Source organism: Alosa alosa, chromosome 14, assembly GCF_017589495.1.
Source record: "Alosa alosa isolate M-15738 ecotype Scorff River chromosome 14, AALO_Geno_1.1, whole genome shotgun sequence".
Lineage (NCBI taxonomy): Eukaryota > Metazoa > Chordata > Actinopteri > Clupeiformes > Clupeidae > Alosa > Alosa alosa.
The window spans coordinates 18,869,105-18,894,104 of NC_063202.1; the positions used below are offsets into that span (position 1 = coordinate 18,869,105).

Below are 25,000 nucleotides of genomic sequence, written 5' to 3' on the forward strand. Positions count from 1 at the left end.
AGAGATGGAGAAAAACAAGTGAGAGGGAGGGAGAGAAGATGAGAGATGGTGGGAGTGGAGGAACAAAACACTGATCAATAATAATCCTCTCGGTCGCCAAAGCTGCACAACTCAACTCTCTCAAGCTACACACACACATCTCCAATCTGCTGCTAAATACACACACTCTCTCGGTCTCACACTCACACACACACACACACACAAAAGAGCTAAGACTAAAAGAGCATGGACTCATACACACTCTCCTTCCACTAAAACTGTCAGCACGAACGCAATTGCTAAGTATAACGGACGACACATGAGGGCCACATACAGTTTTAACCCACAATCGGGCACTCACTCACTCTGCATGCACAATGACAAAAATAGACACAGAAATGGAGCCTGAATAGCTCTTCATGGATTTTATACACTCCCACACTCACTGACTGCCGCTCAAGTAGGCACCACACACACACACACACACACACACACACACACACAGAGACACAGAGAGACAGACACAGACACACACACACATAGAGACACACACACACAGACAGGGACAGACACAGACAAAGACACACAGACACACACACACACAGAGACACACACACACACACACACACAGACACAGACACAGACACACATACGGTGCTTTGATGTACTGTAGGTGAATGCTGTGTTGAACTGCTCTCCGTGCTTATTACTGTGTACTGCTGTTAGGGGGATACTTAGCACCACTAGAGCCTTTTATGGTTGTTTGCCCACACTTAGCTCAACTAGGCTTCACAGACTTTACGGAAATGTACCACTTGACAGTGTGTGTAATATATGAATGTGTAAAGCAGGAGTTGTGTATTTGTGTGAGTCAGGTCATGGAGGTTGTCCTTCTATAAGCTTCTCACATCTACACAAAGGAACTCTGGATCTCACTCATAGTGACCATTGGGTCCTTGGTTACCTGTCTGACCAAGGTCCTTTGTCCCCAATTAATCAGTTTGACTGGGAGGCAAGATCTAGGAAGACTGTTGGTTGTTTCAAATAGTTTCCATTTGAGAATGATGGAGGCCACCGTGCTCTTTGGCAATTTCAATGCTGCAGAAATGTTCTTGTATCCATGCCCAGATCTGTGACTTCACACAACCCTGTCTCGCAGGTCTATGGGCAATACTCCACCTTGTGGCTTGGTTTTCACTCTGACATACATCATTAACTGTGAGACCTTATTCACCTTATTCCACACACAAACGGGGCACCATCTTTGCCCTGCTTTGTTCCCGAACTTCCCGTTGAGCAATGACTTAGAAGCTTGTTCTGTAATGACTTTCTATTCTATTCAGTAAGTATGTCTGTCCCGCCCCGGTGTAAGTGTGTTAGTTTTAGCATTTTAGACAGTAAATAATCAGATAATGCATTTGCATTTGGGTAAAAATAAAGAAAACACTTCATAAGAAAATATTATGACACTTGTAATGACATACTGTTTGTCTCTAAAATATATCTCCACACGATATGGGAGGCCACCGCCGAATATCATCTACCCACTCTGTAGAGGTGAATAGCCTTGGGTGGCGAAGTACAATATTGCAATCTGACCTCCTGATAGCATTTTTTGTTTCCTCCCAAGTTAGCCTCTCCATCCTCTTCCTAATGAAGCTAGTTAGCCGTAACTAGCCGACCGGAAGATTGAGCACAAGGCGGAAGAAAATACATTTCTAAAATGAGCGTGGCTGAAAAAAAGGTGAATATAGACAGATGTGTGCCTCTCCTAATAATGTCCAATAAATTCATTTAGGCCCAGGTGGACTCCAGTCAAGTTGTAGAAACATCTCAAGGACCATTGAGTAGGCCTATAATAACAAATATCATAACAAAGAGTGTGAATACTTATGAAAATGGTACTGTATTGGAGCATTGTGTGTAGACTGATGATATTTTTTTTAAATTCATTTTAAGATGAGTCTGAAACATAATAAAATGTGGAAAACTTGAAATGGTCTGAAAACTTTCCAGTTGCACAGTATGTACTTTTGTGTGTGTGTGTGTGTGTGTGTGCGCGAATGCACAGTGTAGATGAGTGAGTAGGCAGATGTGTATGTGTATGTATGTGCTTTTGTGTGTATGTATGTGCTTTTGTGTGTGTGTTTGTGTGTGTGTGTGGGTGTACTGTACTGTATGTGTGCTTTGTGTGTGTGTGTGTGTCTACACAGAGGAAGTAGTGTGCTGTCTTGCTGGCCTGCTGATAATCCTCCACATTCATTTCCCTAATTAAAGCCAGTTTGCTGAAGCCATGTATCGATCCACTGCTCAACCCCTTCATGCTCTGCCTGCACTCTCTCCATCTCTCTCCTCCCCCTCTCTCCATCTTAATTTTCTTATCTCTATATATATATATCTATCTTTCTCTCTACCCTCTCATCTTTCTTTGCCTCTTTTTACCAATTTTTATGTCTATCTCTCTCCATCTCCATATCTCCCACTCTCTCTCCATATCTCCCTCCCTCTCTATTTCTCTTGCTGCCCTTTTCAAGTCTTTTCTTACCGGTCTTCCTCTCTTCCTCTATCCTTTGTGATGTCTTCTCTCCCACTACCCCTCTCTTTCTTTACCTCCGTCCCTGTGTCTTTACAGCTCTTTCTTGCCTAAGATGTCTATACTGGGGATTCTCATGGCCTGTGGGCTTTGAGGGTGCCGTAATGTAATGGTCGGAACACTGGTTTAATAAACGAGTGCTAAACCTCCCCTCATCTCTTGCCCTGTTTCTGTCTTTCTCCTCATGTCCTCCCTTTCCCTCCTTCTCTTCAATAATAACATTCTCTCTCTCTCTCTCTTTCTCTGACAAAAAAGAAAGGAATACGTCCCGTTTTTTTCTCTTCTCTTCCCCTGAGGTATTTAATGATTAGATTTCTCTCCATCCCTTTCTAATCGTTTTCTTCTTCAACTTGTCTTGCTGCTTTGACGGTTTTATCTCTCCTTTAATGTTTGCCTGTGTGCGTTTGTCTTTGTTGGGCCCCTCTGCTTCTGTCTCTGTCCATTCTGGATGATAATTAGTCTGTGTCCTCTAGTCTGTGGTGAGAGTGATGGGGAGAAAGATAAAGATGGAGAGCAAGAATGAGAACAACAGAGAGAAGAGAGAGAGAGGGAGAGAGATAGATAGATAGATAGAGAGAGATAGAGATAGAGAGAGAGAGAGAGAGAGAGAGAGAAAAGAAAGAGAAATGTGCCAGAGAGAATTGTGAGGTGAGTGAGTATACTGGTTTGCGTCATGAGGAAATGTGGAGGAGAAGCCCAGCACAGTCATACAGGGATGAGGTGAGGGGGGCATGGTCATGACAAATGAGGTGAGGGGGCCATGGCAACACAAATACACACGCACGCACGCACACACACACACACACACACACACACACACACACACACACACACACACACACATTCAGAAGCCTCACTTTTTAACTCTCACAACAGTCAAATCTCTCCCTGAACCACTGATATAAGATTCAAATGCAGACACATCCACTCCCTCACACACACACACACACACTCACGCACAAATTACAGTGTATCGATTTATTCACACTATAACTACTGAACCAGATTTGTTCACATTTGAATGTTGGTGTTCAAAAATCGGACAGCAATTTCCTGACAGATAAACAAACCTGAGGCTTCCATGCTGTCCAGTGCACAGCAGAGGCCCTGGGCTACTGCCCCTTTCATTTTCAGCACAGTGGCTAGCACAATTTTATACTTCAACACACAGAGAGCCAGAGGAGTTAACACCTGTCAGGTGGCTACGCACTGGGTGACTGCGCAAGGACCCAAGATAAGATAAAAATGCTTTTCTCTCTCTCTCTCTCTCTGTCCTTCCTCTCTTGTCTAGTGAAAAACAGACACATTCATAAAAAGCCACACGCACACGCACACGCACACACACACACACACACACACGTGCACATTATTATATTATCCACAAAAAGAAGCAATTCAAATGACTACTGCAGGAAACTGCATTATGTATCTGATCAAGATGTTCCGTTTGGCCAGGGCAATTTGCAATAAATGTCCAATAAATGGTAGTTCGGTTGGCCCAGGTTTATGGTCGAAGGAAACATCTGCTTCCCCCTGCCCGCAAACACTAATGGCTTCGCTTTTTCTCAGGGAGGGAAGAAGGAGCAGCTGCCTCTAGTTACTAAATAGCTTACACTAATGACCCCTCTCTGATGCTCTCTCACTCTCAGCTTCTCTCTCTCACATACTCAAATACACACACACACACACACACACGGCAAGTCGTTCAGCGGGACATGCCACTGAGTGATCTCATACAGACAACAATCGTAATAATCATCATAACAATACAATTATTTTACGGATTTTGCTGCTGGCTATATACTGTAGGCTAAGCATGCCTTGACATTTTTGCTCAGTGTCCAAAGGCAATGTTCCATAGCGATTTTATTGTTTCCCTGAGGATCACACAAAACTACAAGCACAATTTTCTTGAAAGCTGGCGGAATATAGCGAGGGAAAAGTTTTGAATCGCCGGCCAACTTCCACAATGTTGCATGGCATGGGTATTTGGTCTGCATGGATATCTACGCTCTCAGAATGATCTACTCACACACACATTTTGGTCAAACAATAATGTTTAGTTGAACACACGTGCTTACATACTACTGCCCTCAGATGATAAAAAATACAGACTCTGTGCTTGAGGATGAGCAGAGGACACACAGTGCTCTCTGCACTAAGAACTCTATCTCTGAGACCCAGCTCCTGAAACACACCTGTGTGTGTGTGTGTTTATATGTGTATGTGTTGGAGGGTGTATGTGTTCCTGTATGTGTGTGTGTGTGTGTGTGTGTGTGTGTGTGTGTGTGTGCGCGCGCTGGTTTGTCTGAGTGTGTGTGTGTGTGCGTGTGTGTGTGTGTGTGTGTGTGTGTGTGTGTGTGTGTGTGAGATAAGCAGCACACTGAAGCCTCCACCTGTCTTCCATCCCATTAGCTCCTGGACAGACCCGTCATCTCCTGCTCATCTCCCCCGAGATGGCCCCGGATCCCTCTCTTCTCCTCTCCACTCTTCCTTCTCCTCCTCTCCACTCTTTCATCTCCTGCGATTCCCTCCCTCCCTCCCTCCCTCAGCTCTTTCCTCTTCTCACCACCATCAGAACTGGGGCCCCATGTGCGACAGGGGACAACACAAGAAAGAGTGGGGACATGACAGAGAAGAAGAGAGGGGTGTAGTGTCAAGGGAGATGGAACTATATATACAGTATATACAGTACATACAGAATACAAGAGAGAGAAAGAGAAAAAGAGAGAGAGAGAGGGAGAGAGAGAGATCTTGTTTGTTAATCTTGGATGCGTATCTATTTGCCATGTACTATATTCCAAGCAGTCTCTATGTAAATGTATGTCTAAATGAAAAAAAAATTTTGTTACGCTAATAAAGCCCACTTGAATTGAATTGAATTAAATTGAATTGAATTGAGAGAGAGAGAGCATAAACAAGTATGTGTATGTGTGTGTGTAGATTTGACAATGATGTCAAATCCATATCCATATAATTACACAGACAAACACCATACATGCACGCAGCCACACATACACATACACACACGCACACACACACCAGCTTGTTTGTTAATCTTGGATGCGTATCTATTTGCCATGTACTGTATTCCAGGCATTCTCTATGTAAATGTATGTCTAAATGTTCTGCTTTGGCAATGCAAAAATATTTGTCATGCTAATAAAGCTCACTTGACTTGAATTGAATTGAGAGAGAGAGAGAGAGAGAGAGAGAGAGAGAGAGTGATCCACAGAATAAATAAAGAGAGAGAGAGAGAGAGAGAGAGAGAGAGAGAGAGAGAGAGAGAGAGAGAGAGAGAGAGATAGAGACTCCCTAGAGTGTGATCCACAGAATAAATATGCTTGAACCGAGCTGTGACTCCAATGTATTAGTGATCAGTGAGAGGCCCAGGGGACCTCAGCTCTGCCCAGTCAGTCTACACAGCAGCTACACACCACAGCAGCCAAAGCAGCCAGCCAGCACCACCACAGCCAGGGCCTGCCGTGCCCACATACTGTACCTACTGCATCCACAACGATGCTCCTACATACACACGAGAACATGACATGATTCCGCCTCTGTCTGAAGATACCTCTCACCCAACCATCCTTAAATAACCTTAAGTAGTGCTGCAATGACCCCCCATTAGCCTTTGCTATACTGATAAAGTATGCCTATTTGCTTCACCTTTTGTCGATCTAGATGGCTAAAACTGCACGTATTCTTCATCAAATGAACTCGTTATGTCTATATTTCTGTCCAATATCGCTAACTTTAACAACAGCCTATGCTACGTTGCTACACCAATCTCAACGTCTTTTTCTGACAGAAGTTGAACGTTTCAACTAGCCCACCTGTGACATCAATAAGCATCTCTCCCATGATCTCTCCTCGCCGGGCTCACATTTCAGACGCATATCTGTAGTCACACAGACAGGGAGGCTATTCCAGCGCAAGCGTTCTGTTCGCGTTGCATCCGCGGCAAAATTTAGCTTCCACTGTTTAATAGGCTAAATGCATAGGGGCTGCATTCACATAATCGTTGCTGGATCAGACAAGTTTTTAATTGGGCTCTTGTCTTACAACGCATTCGCGTCTGCGCGTGATTTGTAAACTCAGTTGTAACCCCATACCACCCCCCCCCCCCCCCACTACAATATTTTCTCATCGGATCTGCGCGAACCTCGTAAGTCCCCTATTTTGGATTCAAAACGGCGAATTTCGCCGAAAGGTGAGGAGTTTTCATGCCTGAAATATTTTTCACCAACCAGCTAACCTCCCTCTTTGCCATACAAGCTCCTGCACTGACAGGCTCCTTTCCTATGTAATGACTGGCTCAGCTCCGTATAATTGCCAGTCTAATTATCTCTCAATAGTTCCTGGAGCTTCCGGTGCACTGTCTGCATCTGAGCTTCCAGACACAGAGTTCAATTCTTAAAAAAAAAAAAAAAATAGCCCAATCAGCGGAAATCAGCCACATTCCATTTTTGTTTTAGTTCTGTGATAACTTTTCCAATTAAGCTACGGTCCATTTGAAATCACCCCCAACCTGACTATAGTAAAAAAAGTATTCACCCAAGCCACAATGACCCTGGACCAGCCATTACCCTCAACTTGTTGTCACCCATCCCATCCCATCCCAACCCAACCAATCCCATTCCTAATTCCACCAAACACCCCTCAGCACCACGGGCAGCACCCTAACCTCAGCACCGGGGTCAACACCCTAACCTCAGCACCCTAACCACAGGACCCTAACCTCAGCACCCTAACCTCAGCACCCTAACCTCAGCACTAACCTCAGCACTGCAGGCAACACCCCAACCTCAGCACCCTAACCTCAGCACCGAGGGCAACACCCTAACCTCAGCACCCTAACCACAGGACCCTAACCTCAGCACCCTAACCTCAGCACCCAAACTCAGCACTGCAGGCAACACCCCAACCTCAGCACCCTAACCTCAGCAGCGCGGGCAACACCCTAACCTCAGCACCCTAACCACCCTAACCTCAGCACCCTAACCACAGGACCCTAACCTCAGCACCCTAACCTCAGCACCCAAACTCAGCACTGCAGGCAACACCCCAACCTCAGCACCCTAACCTCAGCAGCGCGGGCAACACCCTAACCTCAACACCCTAACCTCAGCACTCTAACCACCCTAACCTCAGCACCGCGGGCAACACCCTAACCTCAGAACCCTAACCTCAGCAGCGCGGGCAACACCCTAACCTCAGCAGCATGGACAGAACCCTAACCTCAGCAGCATGGACAGAACCCTAACCTCAGCAGCATGGACAGCACCCTAACACCGTTGGTGTATCTAGCACCCTAGCCTCTCCTTGACACCACTGATGGCACCTCTACTTCCCGTCTGCACCACAAATGGTGCCTTAGCATGTCGGACAACAACACCGCGGACAGCGCCACAAGCAGCCCAGCACCACGGACAGTGCCACAAGCACCCCAGCACTGCGGACAGCGCCACAAGCAGCCCAGCACCACGGACAGCGCCACAAGCAACCCAGCACCACGGACAGCGCCACAAGCAGCCCAGCACCACGGACAGCGCCACAAGCACCACATCACCACAGACAACACTCCCTCCCATGAAGAGATGTCTCTGCTTCTGCATTATCTGTCTGTAAGTAGGTTTTATGTTTCAGCTCTCCAGGGTGGAGAGAAAGAGAATAGGAAAAAGGGAAACTATAAAAGGTAAGAGAGAGAGAGAGAGAGAGAGAGAGAGAGAGAGAGAGAGAGAGAGAGAGAGAGAGAGAGAGAGAGAGAGAGAGAGGGAGAGGGAGAGAGAGAGAGGCTGTGGAAACACTACTTCTGTGATTCCTCTTTGTGGATGGCAGCTGGCACTGATCTCTGAAAGGACAACAGTTATCCCTGAGGCTGGCATCCCTGACATCGCTTCAGAGGGGAGGAGGCGATGATGGGGTAGGGTGGAGAGGGGAGGTGTGGGGTGGAGAGGGGAGGTGTGGGGTGGGGTGGGGTGGAGAGGGGAGGGGTGGAGGAATAGCACTTTGCACTAAAGTTTTCATTAAAACTCAGCTGAAATTCTCACATAACTTACACATCATGGTGTGATTAATCAACAGAAACACACATACAGGTGCATACATCTATACACACACACACACACACACACACGCACAAAAGAAAATACATGCATCCACCAAGGTATGATTGTACTGACAAACGGTGTGTGTGTGTGTGTGTGTGTGTGTGTGTGTGTGTGTGTGTGTGTGTGAGAGAGTGTTCTCTTGGTTGCTCAATTTATTGTCCTGCAGCAATCAGAGGGGGATCTGTGGTGGCTCCATGGTTAATCCACAGAGACTAATGCATGTGGAGGAGGAGGAAGCCCTAGCAGACTATTCATCTGTGCGAAGACAGGAACACAGAGTGAGAAGGAGAGAGTGGGAAAGAGAGCAGAATAAAGAGAGAGAGAGGGAGGGAAAGAGAGCAGAATAAAGAGAGAGAGAGGGAGGGAAAGAGAGCAGAATAAAGGCTTCGCCATTTTTTTTTCTCTCTGAGCAAAGCAGAGCAGAGCAGTAGCACTCAAATCCATTATTTCCAGTTATCTGAAAATAATTTCTGTCCCTTTGGCCGTTTAGCGATCTATCTTTGAAATGGGGCTGTCACGTCGGCCCGCGTCGCCGCTGGAGATATTAACCGCGTGTCAGCCTCGCTCTCGTCTCCCTCGTATGGCACTCTTCCTCTCCAGCGTCGGGAGGCCAGGGGGGCTGGGGGTGGGCAGGCTTTAGATCACTTTAGGAGACCTCACAGGGCAACATCAGAGACACAAGGGCTACCAGGTAGAGGAAGAGCAGAGAGAGAGAGAGAGAGAGAGAGAGAGAGAGAGAGAGAGAGAGAGAGAGAGAGAGAGAGAGAGAGAGAGAGAGATGAGTGCGGAGAGAGGCCTTTCAGAGGCCATGGTCACTGACCAGGAGAGGAGGAGGAGGAATGGGGAAGAGATAGTTTGGGGGGTAAATGGGGGTGAGAGAGGGAAGGACAGAGAAGGAGAACTTAAGAGCAGCCAAGGGAGGACTGAGGTAAAAGACAGAACAGAGAGGAGAAAAGAAAAGAGAGGGAAGAGGAGAGATATGGGGGAGAGAGGAGAAAAGAGAGGGAAGAGGAGAGATATGGGGGAGAGAGGAGAAAAGAGAGAGGGAAGAGGAGAGATATGGGGGAGATAAATTTGGGTGAAATGTGGGGAGGAGAGAGAGTAGGAGCCGACTGACCGTGCAAGTAATACACTCACAATTGTCTCTAAAAATAGACGTGAGGCTGGAGCGACTCATGCGCGAACAGCTTTGTCAATGTGAACCGAAACAGAATGGTCACCTCAGGAAGGATATAAATAATAATATGGTAATAATAATAATAAAACTATAATTTTAAAAACATTAGCGTCTTAGCAGCTTATTACACTATGATGCCTATGTATGACTGGACAAACGTACATCACTCATAAAAAATACAATTAAGCATAGGCTTTTATGCTTTACAGGAGGCTGGTAGTTTTGATGCTATTTGATACTTCTGATGGGCATACTAAACCTGACCCCACCTGACCCCACAGTTAAACCTTCATTTAAAGACAATCTATTTTTATATTTTATTATTATTATTCATTAAAATAGTCCATTATGGTGGCCCATTAGGGACATAAAGGAGGTGAGGAGGGGATGAAGGAGTGTAAGGAGTGGGGGGTTAGGACAAGGACAAGGGCAGGGGGAGAGAACAGAGGAGCAGGAGGCTGGAGGGAGAGGAGGAGAGAGTGGACAGAAGAAAGGATGAGGAAAATAGATGAGAGGAGGTCAGAGGTGAGATGAAGAGAAAGAAGAGACTAGAAGACAGAAGAGGCACTCTCTTGCCAAGGACCTGTCCTTTTTACATTGCCAAGAGGGCATTCAGCTTTTGTGAACACCAAGCCTGGCTAGACACACAGTTTTTTCTTTGAGACCTCCGTACACAAACTCATTATGAGTGAACGGGTTTGCAATGCAATGAAAACAGATACACAACGATACGAAGACACACATGCACACACAATATTGTAAATGTTTTACTTCACAGCAAAAACGAAAATGTTTGCTTTCTTTATTCAGGTGTTTTTGTCCTTTCAAATCACTTGATCTGCAATCGGAGCCAAAATGTGGCTCTTTGTGTCAAGCTGTTAGGCTCGAAAGCACGGGGGGCGCAGAGATAACCCAAGATAGAGATGGTCAGATGTGGTCAGATGGACGCTGTCCCAGCAAAGCCCTCAATTATCTCTCAGAGTCATGGGGCACTGCAGGACAGGGCTTCCCAACAGAGGGCCACAAAACTTCATCACCCATAAGTCTTGCTATTACATGGGCTTTTGCACAAAGCCCAACAGGGCCACCAATGCCAGGGGATTCAGAACCAAAACCAAATGCTCCTATTATTCATATTACAATAGATATAACTCAGAGTGGCATGGCTGTATGCATCAGTCTCCAGAGAGAAAGCTTAATATGAGAAGGCTGGTGTGATCATCCGGAACCTTTAATCTTTTGTCAGTCCTTCAAGTCCTTTCAGTGAAGAAGCCAAAATGATGCTTTAGAGTGCCCCTCCCTCCTCTCTCTCTGTCTGTCTGTCTGTCTCTCTCTCACACACTCACTCACTCACTCACACACACACACACTTTGATGTGTGAGCAGTATTTTCCCGGACGAATCACATGTTAAAAGAGCAGCAAACAGACACACTGTCAGTTCAGAGCCACAGAGGAGTGTGTAAATAAGAAGGAATGAGAAGGTGTCCCACTCACCAGAGGCGTTCTTCAAGTAGCCATTGGAGTCCACCGAGGTGTACATGACATAAGGACCGGGCTGATTCACACCAAATGGCTGCCATGTGGAAACAAAAACACACACACACACACACACACACACACAGAGTTAAAACAATTGATCGCTGGAATATTTCTGCGATGTGTTTAGATGAAATAGTACTGCACCTGCTGTGTACGTGTGTGTGTGTGTGTTGGGGGGTGTTGGGCTGACCCAGATAGAGAGGCTCAGGAGGCCATCACTCTGACAGGCGTGACAGGGGAATAGGCTGGCATCCACCAGCCCCACACATGATCACAGGCTGATAGCTAATCTACTGTAGCACCACACTATGTGTGTGTATGAGAGAAAGAGAGAGAGATAGAGATAGAGAAAGAAAGAGAGAGAGAGAGGGGAGGGGGGTCTGTAACTGTATAAGGAAATTAGTGAGTGCATTAGTATATGGTTATGTTCATGTGCGTGCACACACACAGCATTTAGATTAACTATGTGTTATGTTCATGTGCGTGCACACACACAGCATTTAGATTAACTATGTGTTATGTTCATGTGCGTGCACACACACAGCATTTAGATTAACTATGTGTGTATGCATGTGTGTTCATGTTTGCATGTACTGTATGCACGTGGTAAATATAAAGTTCAAGTGCATTAGTGTAAGAATGTGCATGTGTGTATTTCTCACAACTGCAAACCATTTTATCTTGACAGACACACAGACACAGACACAGACACAGACACAGACACAGACACAGACACAGACACAGACACAGACACACACACACTTCCATTAAGAACATAAAAATACTCCTCTTCATTATATTAAAAACAACAAGCCTCCCTCCTCCTCCCTAAAAATCTCACACTAAAATACTCTTCAGGGTTTCCCCAAATCGCTGCATTTTTTCTGAGCCCAATAAAAAGCTCAATAAACAAACGGCTTCCATTTCCTTAACTGTATACCGTACATAAGGCCACTAAAGACAGCAGTTATGACCAACGCTGAAGGACAGTGACCTTTCCTCTTCCAGCCCATTGGTGACGGTCTACAGGCTGGGTCTACAGGCAAAGCAATCTACATCTCCTCCAGCACCCTTTCAAAAAGACACAGGGATCTGATGCCTGCCTCTTGCCGAAGCAACACAGTCAACTCTGCCCTGGTCAGAACATTTCAGACGTAGCTGATGACAGGATCCTCATCCTTTACAGAACAAAGGTTCCTCTCCAATATATTCCCCTGCATCTACCAGGCCCTCGGGAGGGACTTGAACTTGTAGAAAGAAGACAGTTAGAAGCCAGCACATACCGGTAGGTTCACAAAATTGGCCATATTGCATTGGTTGACCACAGGAGTCCACCATACTGGTGCAGAAGTCCAGTGTTTAGAGGGTCCCAGAATCCAGAATCTTTGTGACAAGAACCTCACCGCTGTAGAATAGTTCAAGTTCTATACAGGTCCACGGAGATAAACTGCCAGACACATTCTGCAGAACACAATCCCAATTCCTGCCCAGTGTGCTTGAAAACACACCACAGACTCTAACGCTATACACTTTTGAGATTAGCAGATAAAGCCATCAGTTCTTAAGCTTAACTGATGAGGCTCCCTCATGCAACACTCTCAGGATCCACAGGAACAGAGGTAAACATCATCTTGTCCTAAAATAAGAGTGCAATGTCTTTAGAGTGAGCAAGATTCTCCAAGATTCTCTCTCTCATTAAATATTCTCCTCACAGCATGAGGGCAATTCCCCCGACCCTAATTCCGACCCAACACACACACACACACACACACACACACACACACACACACACACACACACACACACACACACACACACACACACACACACACACACGACTAACAGATCACAAAGGAGGGGGAAATCGTAACATGGGGAATACAAAGTAGAAGACAAAGTGGACAAAGTGCTCCCCAGGTGGTTGGACCATTAGTTCAATATGAACAAGTGAAAGACTCTGCTTTGATGTAGGAAAGTCAAATAATCCATTTCTAAACCTGGAAGGGCACTCATATACAGCAGACCTCCACCAAGGACAAAAGGCCAATGTTAACGAAAAAAAAGGGCTCCTCCTCAGCTCAGCTAAACCCTCCTCCAAGCTTTATAAAAATCATGCCAACGGTTTGTCCAGTCTTGCTGACAGAAAGACTGACAAATAAAACATAAAAAGTATTATCCCTGTGGAAAAGGTAACAATATTACTGAATAATGCACATCCAGCATAATGAATTTAAACAACTCATTAAAAAAACACATGAGGAATGACATACTACAATTTCCCACATCCCTTTGGGTCTTGTGAGACTAGCCAAATACAATTAATATAAACTAATCTTTCTGCCACAACCACTATAGACATCACTGAATGAAAGGTTAACTTACATACTGGCAATACATACTCTATATACACTGGGATTGGGTCTTGTTATGCTAGGTCAAGCACAGTTGCATATTGATTACATATTTCAAATATTACACATGGAACAAATAGTTTTAAAATAGCTTTAGTCAGCTTTGGACTTTAGGGCAGTCGTGGCCTACTGGTTAGCGCTTCGGACTTGTAACCGGAGGGTTGCCGGTTCGAACCCCAACCAGTAGGCACGGCTGAAGTGCCTTTGAGCAAGGCACCTAACCTCACTGCTCCCCGAGCGCTGCTGTTGTTGCAGGCAGCTCACTGCGCCGGGATTAGTGTGTGCTTCACCTCACTGTGTGTTCACTGTGTGCTGAGCGTGTTTCACTAATTCACAGATTGGGATACAGTAAATGCAGAGACCAAATTTCCCTCACGGGATCAAAAGAGTATATTATACTTACTTACTTAAAGTCTAGCCCTTAGCTCAATCTAATGCCACTAGCAACATCAACATCTTTATCTTCTCCCTCCCCTTTCTCCTCTCCTCCCCTCTCCTCTCCCTCTCTCCCCTCTCTCTCTCTCTCTCCCCTCTCTCTCTCTCTCTCTCTCTCTCTCTCTCCCATCTGAGCATTACATTCTATTCATTCACAAATCGCCCCCATCTGACTTCTCAGCAACACTGGGCCCACGATGAGGCAAACGGGCAAAACAAAAAATGAACAAAACAAAGCAAATCAATAAGCAGCACCACATGATGATCTCTCTCCTTAGGAGACCCACACTGTCTGGGCAGTGGATGTGCTTTTTGAAGTTCTGGGAGAAACAAACAAACTGGCTTCCAAAGGCAGCGCATGTCCAGCTCAAAATACACACGGGGGCTAAATAAATAAACACATACATAAACAAACAAGTAAATAAATAATGATGTGTAAGTAGAAGTGAAACACAGACAAGACAGTGGGCGTGGGGAGGGGCGTGCAGTGCTCTCATCTGGTCATGCAGTTTGATTGTGTGTGTGTGTGTGTGTGTGTGTGTGTGTGTGTGTGTGTGTGTGTGTGTGTGTGTGTGTTTGTTTAAGAAAGGTGAGTGGGAAAAGGAGAGGGGGTGGAAAAGAGGGATAGAATGTAATGAGAAACAAGCTGAATGTGATGTTCATATAAATGGTAGGTGTGTGTGTGTGTGTACGTGTGTCAAAAGTAGAGTGAGTGTGTGAGTTTGTGTGCATATGCCTATGCATATGTGTCTGTTTGAGAAAGTGAAAGAGAAATAGTAAGTGTGTGTGTGTATGTTCACATGTTCACAAATTCAACATGTGTGTAACTGAGCCTATGTGTCCATGTGAGAGAGCAATTCAAGAATGGGTTTGTGCAAATGTTTGCTCGACTCTGAGCTTTGAGTGGCTTCATATGAGAGAGTGTGTGTGCGTGTGTGTGTGTGTGTGTGTGTGTGTGTGCTTCGGTGATCCTATGTTTGAGCTGTATATTAACTAATGCAGAGTTGACTTTGGATAAATGCCTGCCGACAAACAAGTTTGTTTAAGTGCAAGGTGTGTGAGTGTGTGTGTATGCATTCTAATTCTCATCTTAATATCTCCTCATTACAATGGATTATGATTCAGTGTTTACTGTTTGCCTAATTAACACCAATGGCAAAAAATCAGAGCTGAGTTGCTAACACTTTGTCTGTCTCGCTCTCTCTCTCACAAACACACACACACACACACACACACACACACACACACACACACACACACACACACACACACACACACACACACACACACACACACACACACACACACACACACACACACACACACAGAAAGAGATCAGAACAGAATGCTTCTGGTGGTGCTGCAGTTAAAAGAAGTTACCTGCTCTTTTGACAGTCCTAAAAAAGGCATGATCAAAAAAGCGAGGACATGTCGGCGGTGTGTTATCACCCCAAGTTAAGCTCACTATTTGACAATCTTATACATCTGATTACATTGCAGTTGTCTTTTGTCTTGACTCAGTTGTGCCTACAGCACTATAAACTCGCATGGTGTGAAGTACATACACAAAGATTCTCTCTCTCACACACACACACACACACACACACACACTGTACCTTCCATTCAATTTAATATCTTTCCTTTCATCTGTTTCATTCTTTCATCTTGTCCTCCATCATTCCTCATGGCTCAGACTCGTTTAAAGCACGTCCCCTTTATCCCACTTTCATCTCCTCCCTCGGACGCCTCTCTTCCCTTTACTTCACTTTCGCTCGCACAGCCCTCCCTCTCTCCCTCTCCTCTGTCTCCTCCTTCTCTCTAGGTGTTCTCCTCATCTCATTTAACAGTTAAAAGCTAAGGAAAGGGGTGGCCAGACACCAGATGAAAGAGCAGAATAGAGCAGGAGAGAGGGTCTGGAGGAGAGGATGGCCCCGCGGGACCAAAGAGAAGGAATGACTCTACGAGGAGAGATATCAGAAATGGAGAGAAATTGCCAAAATGCAGCTTAGGGAGCAGAGGGCACAGACAAGGGCAGCGTGACTGTATGAGAGAGAGAGAGAGAGTGTGTGTGTGTTTATGTGTGTGTGTGTGTGTGTGTTTGTTCTTGTATGTGTGTGTACAAAAGTACTGCTTCGGGAGCAGCATCAGAGTCAGAATCCCAAAGGAGGAAGGAAGGGAGGGGCAGAGAGAGAGAGAGAGAGAGAGAGAGAGAGAGAGAGAGAGAGAGAGAGAGAGAGAGAGAGAGAGAGAGAGAGAGAGAGAGAGAGAGAGAGAAAGAAAGAAAGAAAGAAAGAAAGAAAGAAAGAAAAAAGAAAGAAAGAGAGAGAGAGAGAGAGAGAGAGAGAGAGAGAGAGAGAGAGGTGGAGGTTGGGCTGGAGATTGAGAGATAGGCAGAGGAGTGAAGTGATGGATGGCAGGGACCTGAGGAGACAGAGGAGCCCAAACTTCCCACAGCTGCAAACAGTACCTCAATCAATCACACATACCACAGAGCAGACACACACACTAGGTTTGCACACACACTTGCAGGGACAAAACACACACACTTTAATTGACACTGCTGACAAACCTACATAGTGTATGGGACATATAGGGAGACAACAGACACACACAGAGACAATCAATACAATCAACAGAGGACGGCCAGAGAACCAGGGGAGAAAGCGCACACACACACACACACACACACACACACACACACACACACACACACACACAAATGACTACAACCATGTGCACACTGTGCTCCTACCTTCACATTGTCTGGACACACCTTGGGGCAAAGACCGCTGAGCACTGAAAAAGAACAGAGAAGGGCAGAATTACGACTCTGAGTGGACATCAAGATTTGGCACACATGCACGCACACCCAAATATGCTCAGTTAAGAGTCACGCATACACACACACACCCAATACAAACACACCAATTTCACCCTCATCTATGCTTGCAGAGAACCTCTGTGTTGTGAAATTACTTTTGAAGCAATGACGGTCCAGAGTGAAACAAAAAGGAAACATCATTACACAGTCTCTTGTCACTCCAGACACCATCAAACAAATGAAAATGGGTTCCATTACCCACTGTGCTTTGCTCTGCTGTGTGCTGGTATACACAAGGAAATGCAAACACAGCATGCGCATCTGGGTAATGTTTGTTTGCTTGCTTGCGTGTGCGTGTGTGTGTGTGTGTGTGTGCGAGAGAGAGCGAGTGAGTAAGTGAGTTTATGTGTGCATGTGTGTGTTTGTGAGAGTTTATGTGTGCATTTGTGTGAGAGTTTATGTGTGCATGTGAGTGTTTGTGTGTGCATGTTTCTCAGACCACCTGAGGAAGAGATCAGAAAGAAAGTGCATGCCACCAGCAAAATCTTTACTGGGTCTCTCCGCAAGCTTCTCTCTCTCTCTCTCCCCTGATTCAGCTACTGGTGTCTTGTGTGTGAATGCGGACTGAATTAGCATGGGAGAGGGCTGCCTCCTCTGATGCCTGCGCACAAAAGGCCCCATTCAAAGCCACCACATGAAAGGGGTCCTTCAGAGCTCCGGACAGCCTTGCTGGAGGTCACTGTGGATTTAGCTTTATGGAAAGTATGGGCTCCTCCTAACTGACTTCCTTCATAAGGACACACACCGCAGGGGCTTCAACCAATGAACAAATCTGTTCATGTAAGTTTGTTTGGGTACAAACATTTGCACACATACAGAGTCAGACACATGCTCTTTTAATTTACTTCATATTGCCAGTGACTTCAAAACAAATAGTTTTCAAATCCTAAAGTTAAACAAAATTTATTGTGAAAACTACCTCATCTTCTCTGCTTGTGTGACACATTTCAAAATTGCTAAAACAAAGTAAACAGTTTCTACAGCAAAAAAAAAAAAAGAGTACAGTGATTTGTACACTAGATTAACGGTCTGCTTCGCAAGAGTGCCATTTCATTTTTCATACACAGACTTGGAGAAACACCTCCATTCCTTTATGAATTTCTACACAGTGATTTGAGAGATTAAGAGCTTTGGCTGCCTCCCCCGAGGAACAAACAGAATGGGGAAACGTCCACTTTATGTGATGTGTCACTTTTTTTCCAGGCCCTTGGCCTTACAGATTGCCAACACTTCATAAATCACCACCGCCGCACTCGCTAACTTTCTCAGAGTGCGATTCGATAGCTTTGTGTGAAGTTACAGTTAATGCGCTTCCCTCCCAGCAACCAGGCACCTGCGCGCGGTGGGTCTGAGAAATAGGAATAATATGCTCTCTGAAGATTACGACCCGTATCGCCATAACACAGGGAGAAAGTGAGAGAGCCGCAAAATGATATATTTGAAAGCAAAGAAACACAACTGAGGGTAAACCCAGGTAAAAGAAAGCAGAGTTCTCCAAAGGCATGAGGGGGTAGGGGTGGGGTGTGTGTGTGTGTGTGTGTGTGTGTGTGTGTGTGTGTGTGGGGGCGGGGTGGGGTTGTTTAGGGGCGAGGTGTGGTGGAGCGAGGTGTGTGCAATGAAAAGAAACAAATCATTAGAGGCTTTGATTACTCCAAGGTCAGCCTTTTCATTCCCGAGTCGCTCAGGTGGCCGACTGGTCGACGGCGATCCGTAAACAAGCAGGCTCTCGGAGAGAGAGAGAGAGAGGCGAGCTCATGTTTAGCTAATGAGAGTCTGAGGGGGAGGTTTTGTCCTTGACTTCTCCCCGCGGCGTTCTCGTCATTTAAATGGCACAGACAAAACCCGGCACGCTCGCTCTGCACCCTGTTGCAAAATTGAGATAACAAACTGAACTTCTTCAAGGTAATGTGGCTGTCACACGCTGTCCTTCTGGATTATGTCCTTTATGGCCACATTTCACAGTTAACATTTTACATCTGACACTTAGCATTTCACAATGTTATGTCAGTGTCTTTGTTATGACTGTTACTCATTCTACTCTGTCTCGCTCTCTTTGCCTCACCACTGGAGAATCTGCTGAAAAAGCACCTCTTTAGGAGGCTTTGTCAAGTGGGTTTGACAGCATGGTGTTCGTGTGGCAGTTTTGACATCTACATCGTCTTGGCAACTGCATGGTGATGACAGTCTGATCTCAGGTGACTCAAACACAGGGTGGACAATCTACACACAGCTATCACCTTTATACTACAAAACCTCATAGCACATTAGCATTTCTCATAATATATGAAACAGTAGTCACTCGCATTACAGTCAGACAGATAAGTGTACTGTGCATGTAACAGAATAGTTCAAATATGACATGGTATAAGTTATTCTCAGTAAGGTAAAGTCCATCAGTGCAAGGGAATACCACCAGCTGGCTGAACAAATGACAAAAACAAACAATAACAAAAACAACAACAACAAAACACACATGTGCAGGGTAGGCGAGCCAGGCCATGCAGCCCTAGAGCTAGGGACATCTGAAAGAGCAACAACATGCATTTGGGCAGCCCTGAATCAAGGTTATGAAAGACTCACCACACCACATCACACCACATCACACCCCCAACAAAACCCCCACAGCAGACAGAGCAGATGGCACCTCTTCCCTTGAACGTATCCCTACACCTACGTAGCAGTATACAAAATACGATCATCATCTTAAGCATTATAGTCACCCCATAAGATGGTTTTCCAATAAATTATCTAGCATAAATCTAGCTAGATGTCAATGCTAAACGGAACCATTTTTAGGGCTATTTTGTTTGTGCATGTTTGAAAAGTGCAGATTTATATGTAATGCACAGTCTATTTAATTTGGGGTAAGTTAGAATGGGTGTAACAGGGTGGACAGAATACTACATAGCTACTGAGTCATGCTGCATGACTGTGAAAAGACCCTAAAAATAAGGCCATGGATAAAACCGAAGGAGAAAGAGGAATGAGAGAGGTAGAGAGAGAGAGAGAGATGGAGGTAGAAACAGGTAGAGACAAAGAGAAGAAAGAAAGACAGAAACATCTGTTCAATTACTGTGTTTTATAAGTACCGGAAACAGATGCCTGTCAGAAGAAATTCAGAGGAAATTAAATTCATACAAAATGCTCCCACCGACTGCTTGCCACTTCTGAAATGTCAGCCCTTCTGACGAGCCATGAGTGAGCCAGCCAGGGCGCCATGGAAAAGCAGACAATACAGAGAAACACGCCGGCTCAGTGCAGAAACTCATTCTACAGTAAATCATCTCTCTCTCTCTCTCTCTCTCTCCCTTTCTTTCCTCCCTCCCTCTCTCTCTCTCTCTCTCTCATCCCCTTCTCTATCAGAGATGACGGGAATGTGGTCTTTAAAGATCTATTTCTGTCCAGCAGTTCAGAGACGTATGCAGCATTGGCCATTCAGGGCTAGCGCTGTCCGTATTTCACATCATTAAATCTCCTCTCTGTGAGGTTCCTCTTGGCGAGCGGGGCCGACCCCAGACAATCTCCCAGGACATGCGGCCAGCTAAATGTTCCCCATGCCTGTGAGCACAAAAGGGACTGTATCCTCAGCCTGACATCTTCTACGGTGAGAGAGCCGGAGATTCATGTGTGTCTGAAGTCTAACCTGCTGAAACACCCAGTCTAAACTGACAGCAAGACAGAAAGTCAGGATGACAGACACACACATACACACACACACACGCACCGCACACACACGCACACAATCCAGATTATTTTTTCTGAACTCACTATACAATATTAAGGACTTAATTGCAGTGTGTTCTATGTAGGCCACTATGCACCAGAATGATAATTGATGGTGCTGGCTCATTAGATTTTTGCCACAAGTGGATACGACACAGACACCAGAACCCACAGAGGAAACGGGAAAGGATGAGCTGAAGATGGGAGAGAGAGATAGAGAGAATGGATAGAAAAAGTCACACAGACAGAGGGAAAGAGATTTGAGCGTCATGTGTCCTTCACAAATGACTGGACATGCTCCGAGACCAGGAGGCTTTCACAGAGACAACCGTCTCTCTTCCTCGCTCTCGTTTGCTCTGCATCTCTCTGTTCCCTTTTTTCTCCACTTGCCACTCTCCTCCACTGCTCCTCTCTTTGTCCCTCGTTCCATCTTTTCTCTCTCACCCTCTCTTCCCTTTAAGTCCACTTCACACACACACACACACACACACACACGCACATGCACACGCACACATACACACACACACACTTCAACACAATCTTGAGAGAAAGTGGAATAGAACATTATATCCAATATTCCAATATGTGGTTTAATGTTCTGCATTTCTCATTAGTGGGCCACTTTGATTACTAAAAGTATGATTCTATGTAATGACTGTATGATATCTGTACTGTCCCTGTGTATATGTGTGTATGACTGTATTTAGAGATAAGCGGGAATATTATGACTTTGCAGTGTTTCACTGTTCTGCATAGCTGCATCAGTAGCTATCTGCTTCGAATTGCCAGGTTGCCACTAATCAGGGTCTGATTCAGTCCACGTGAGATGGGATGACCAACGCCATCTCCCGTCATCCTGGAAGGATACTTAAACCTAACTATTTCCTTGTCTAGTTAGAGCAGCTGATGGATCTTTAGGTGAAGTCATGCTGTCTCTCCCTTGATGCGCATCATTGTAAATAAACTCTGTTCCTGATTTTTTATACTGTTGGTCTGACTGGGTCTCTATTAAATCTATGGTATCAAAATTACCATCAATCTTTAAAGTGAATCATTCATTCTCATCTCTTTTTATTGTCTGTCTGTGTGGTAAAGGTAGAGGTGAGGTCATGATTGTGTTTTGTGCTGTACCGTCCTCTCACCACTGACACACCCACACACACACACACACGCACGCACACATGCAGTCACGTACACACACACACACTTCACTGACTTCATATTTCTCCGCTACACAACACAAGAGAAGATTGGTTGGTAAAAAGTGTGTGTGTGTGACACACATTTGTCTTTCTAAGACAATTCTTCCCTCAGATGACATAACACTGAGCTAAAAACAACAACAACAACAGTAACAATGGGTGTGTGTGAGGGAACGTCTTTCTATGGGAATAAATAAGCACAAGCGTTTAAGACACAGGCTGAGCAGCGGTGGCGGTGGCCTGTGATTTCTTCTCATCCCTAAGACTGATGGGAGAGAGTTAAATCAGGGGCCAAATGCCATCTCCCACCCATCTTAATACCCTCCCCGCCTTCCCCTTAAGCCCACATCTGTCCTCCGCAGGGCCTTCCGGACACACACAGAACAAAGGGCTCAGCCTGAAGCTCACATCACACGCACACGCACACGCACACACACACACACACACACACACACACACACACACACACACACACACACACACACACATACACAGACACAGACACATATAGCTTCTAAGTGACGTACGTACTCAACGTATCATTCTCTCTGTCGTCTCAAAGTCAATGGGGGGGTTGTGTGGTGGAGCGAGGGGGCTGATAGCTGGGTATTAAGAGACACGATGGTAAGACGGGAAAGAGTTGTCCCTGGTGAGGAGCTTTCTGAGCCGGCTGGGCCAAGGTTAGCTGATGAGGAGGACTCGGACAGGGCTGATCCGCTGGGGGTGACAGTCACAAGCAATCAGGATGGACAACCAGAGATGGGAGGGGAGCCGCAGAACAGGCCTGGGAGAGGGGGCAGATGTGAGCCGAGCATGTGTGTGTGTGTGTGTGTGTGTGTGAGAGTGTGTGTACTAGTGACAGTGAGTGATAAAGTGGATATGTGCAAGCGTCTCAGTCTATCTGTGTATCTACTGTGTTGCATCATGCGCGTAAGACAACGTACACATTTGTTTATTTGCTTTTGTGTGTGTGTGTGTGTGTGTGTGTGTGTGTGTGTGTGTGTGTGCGCGCGTGTGTGTGCGTGCGTGGCTTGTTGACAGCTGAATCTCAGCACTTCCTGTGGATTTGCCGGGGGCCTAATCTGGGCAGCGGGTGACCCCTTGATGGACGGGCTGACCGGACTGATGTGGGGAAAAAAAGGGATGATGGCAGATGGGAGGATGGAGAAGGCATGAAGAAAAGAAGAGAGGAGAAGGAGGAGTGCGAAGAGCGGGAGGAGGGGGATTCTTGAAAATGATGGAAGTCTCTGCTCTCTAACTCTGGCAGAAGCGGACAGCTGGGTTTAAATATTAATACTTTCGTCGACTTCTAACCCCTCACTCAGTTGCACTGATTGGTGTGCGTTGTGTGTGCTCTGTATGCATTCCAGGATGGGTTTGGGTTTGTGGATAAGTAGTATATTGTCAATAGCTGCATATGTTATTTAAATAGCTGCATGTGTTATTTAAATGCATGTGTGCATGAGTGTGAGTGTGTCTATCGTTCCTACATTTAAAAAATATATATATATATATTTCTGTGATGTGCATAGCTGCATACAAATATGCTCATACGTAAAAAATGTATGTGCATTTGTTTATATATATATATATATATATATATATATATATATATATATATATATATATATATACACACATATATATCAGAATATAATTGGTATTTTCCGTATAACTACGCAAGGTACTGGATTCAGCAAGATTTGTCAGTTAACTCCAAACATAATTCAGTAAAGTTCCTTCTGAATGAGCAAACTTAGACAATTACCCATCCGTTACACGTGTGGTGCACATCTCTGGTTTCATCCAAGGCACTTGCATGTACTGCTATCATATTATCACTATTATAGTTAAAGTTGAAGTATGGAAAATTATCTGGCGATTGCTGTAATGTTCTGATAATTGTGTGTGTGCATATGTGTGTTAGTGTGTGTGTGTGTGTGTGTGTGTGTGTGTGTGTGTGTGTGTGTGTGTGTGTGTGTGTGCCTCCCCCTGCATGACTAGAAGGCTGTGCTAACAGCTGTCTTGACTGCCAGACAAGACGGATCTTTCCAGAAGCCGACGCATGAACCCCACCCCTCTACCCGCGCCAGCGTCAATCAGCTTACCTGCGTCTGAGCCCTGCCTGTCACTCAAACGCAGTCATGGAGACAGAGGAAACACTCTAACGAGTCTCAAATCTCACACTCCACATTTCGACTGACTGTGGACAGCATGCTGGTGGTTTGTGTTGATCACCGGGCGACAGCCAGAGCAAAGGTTGACACGCTGTTTTTCAGGAGGAAGCATGGCTATTGAAGCATTTTCTGCTTCACTGTCTCTCGTTCTCCCACTCTCTCAAACACACACACACACAGACACACAAACTTTTCATCACACATCATCCAAAGACTGCAGTTCAGACTGCTTAGAGAATACTCTTTCTCTCTCTCAAACTTATCCTGGCAATACTGACACATACAGCCATGTCAAAAGATTGAGAGTCTGAGTGTGCAGATGAGCTGAAATGGAAAGAGAGAGAGAGAGTGCTTGTGTGTGTGTGTGTGTGTGTGTGTGTTAATGTGAGAGTGTTTGTGCATGTGTAAAGCTGTTGAAATAAAGGGCGCAGATGTTCCTCAGAGGAGCTCATCTGCATCCTAATAAGAGAGTATTAATGCAATCAGCCCGCTTAGCTCTCTCTTTGTCTGTACCACTTTATCAGCCTCTCACTCACACACACACACACACACACACACACACACACACACACACACACACACACACACACACACACACACACACACACACACACACACACACACACACACAGAAACACACATACACACACAGCTATGACTTCTGCATGTCTGCATTTCAAATCACCAAGTTCTTCAGCGACTCCCTCTTGCCTTGTGAATACCAACTAACAACAGTGCTGCTTTGGGCAAATCTGCATGAACCTGTTA

At 45.4% G+C, this 25,000-nt stretch overlaps 1 protein-coding gene across 2 annotated transcripts in view; it reads right to left on the minus strand.

The window, feature by feature from the left end:
• The window catches only part of itfg1 (integrin alpha FG-GAP repeat containing 1), a 158,786-nt gene that overhangs the window by 25,065 nt on the left and 108,721 nt on the right, over positions 1 to 25,000 (minus strand). For both annotated transcript variants that reach the window (XM_048262833.1, XM_048262832.1), the window contains exons 13-14: positions 17,002 to 17,045; positions 11,359 to 11,437 (exon numbers count right to left, since the gene is read on the minus strand). In XM_048262833.1, the coding sequence (XP_048118790.1) occupies positions 11,359 to 11,437; positions 17,002 to 17,045 (123 nt within the window). The remainder of the gene's footprint in view (positions 1 to 11,358; positions 11,438 to 17,001; positions 17,046 to 25,000) is intronic.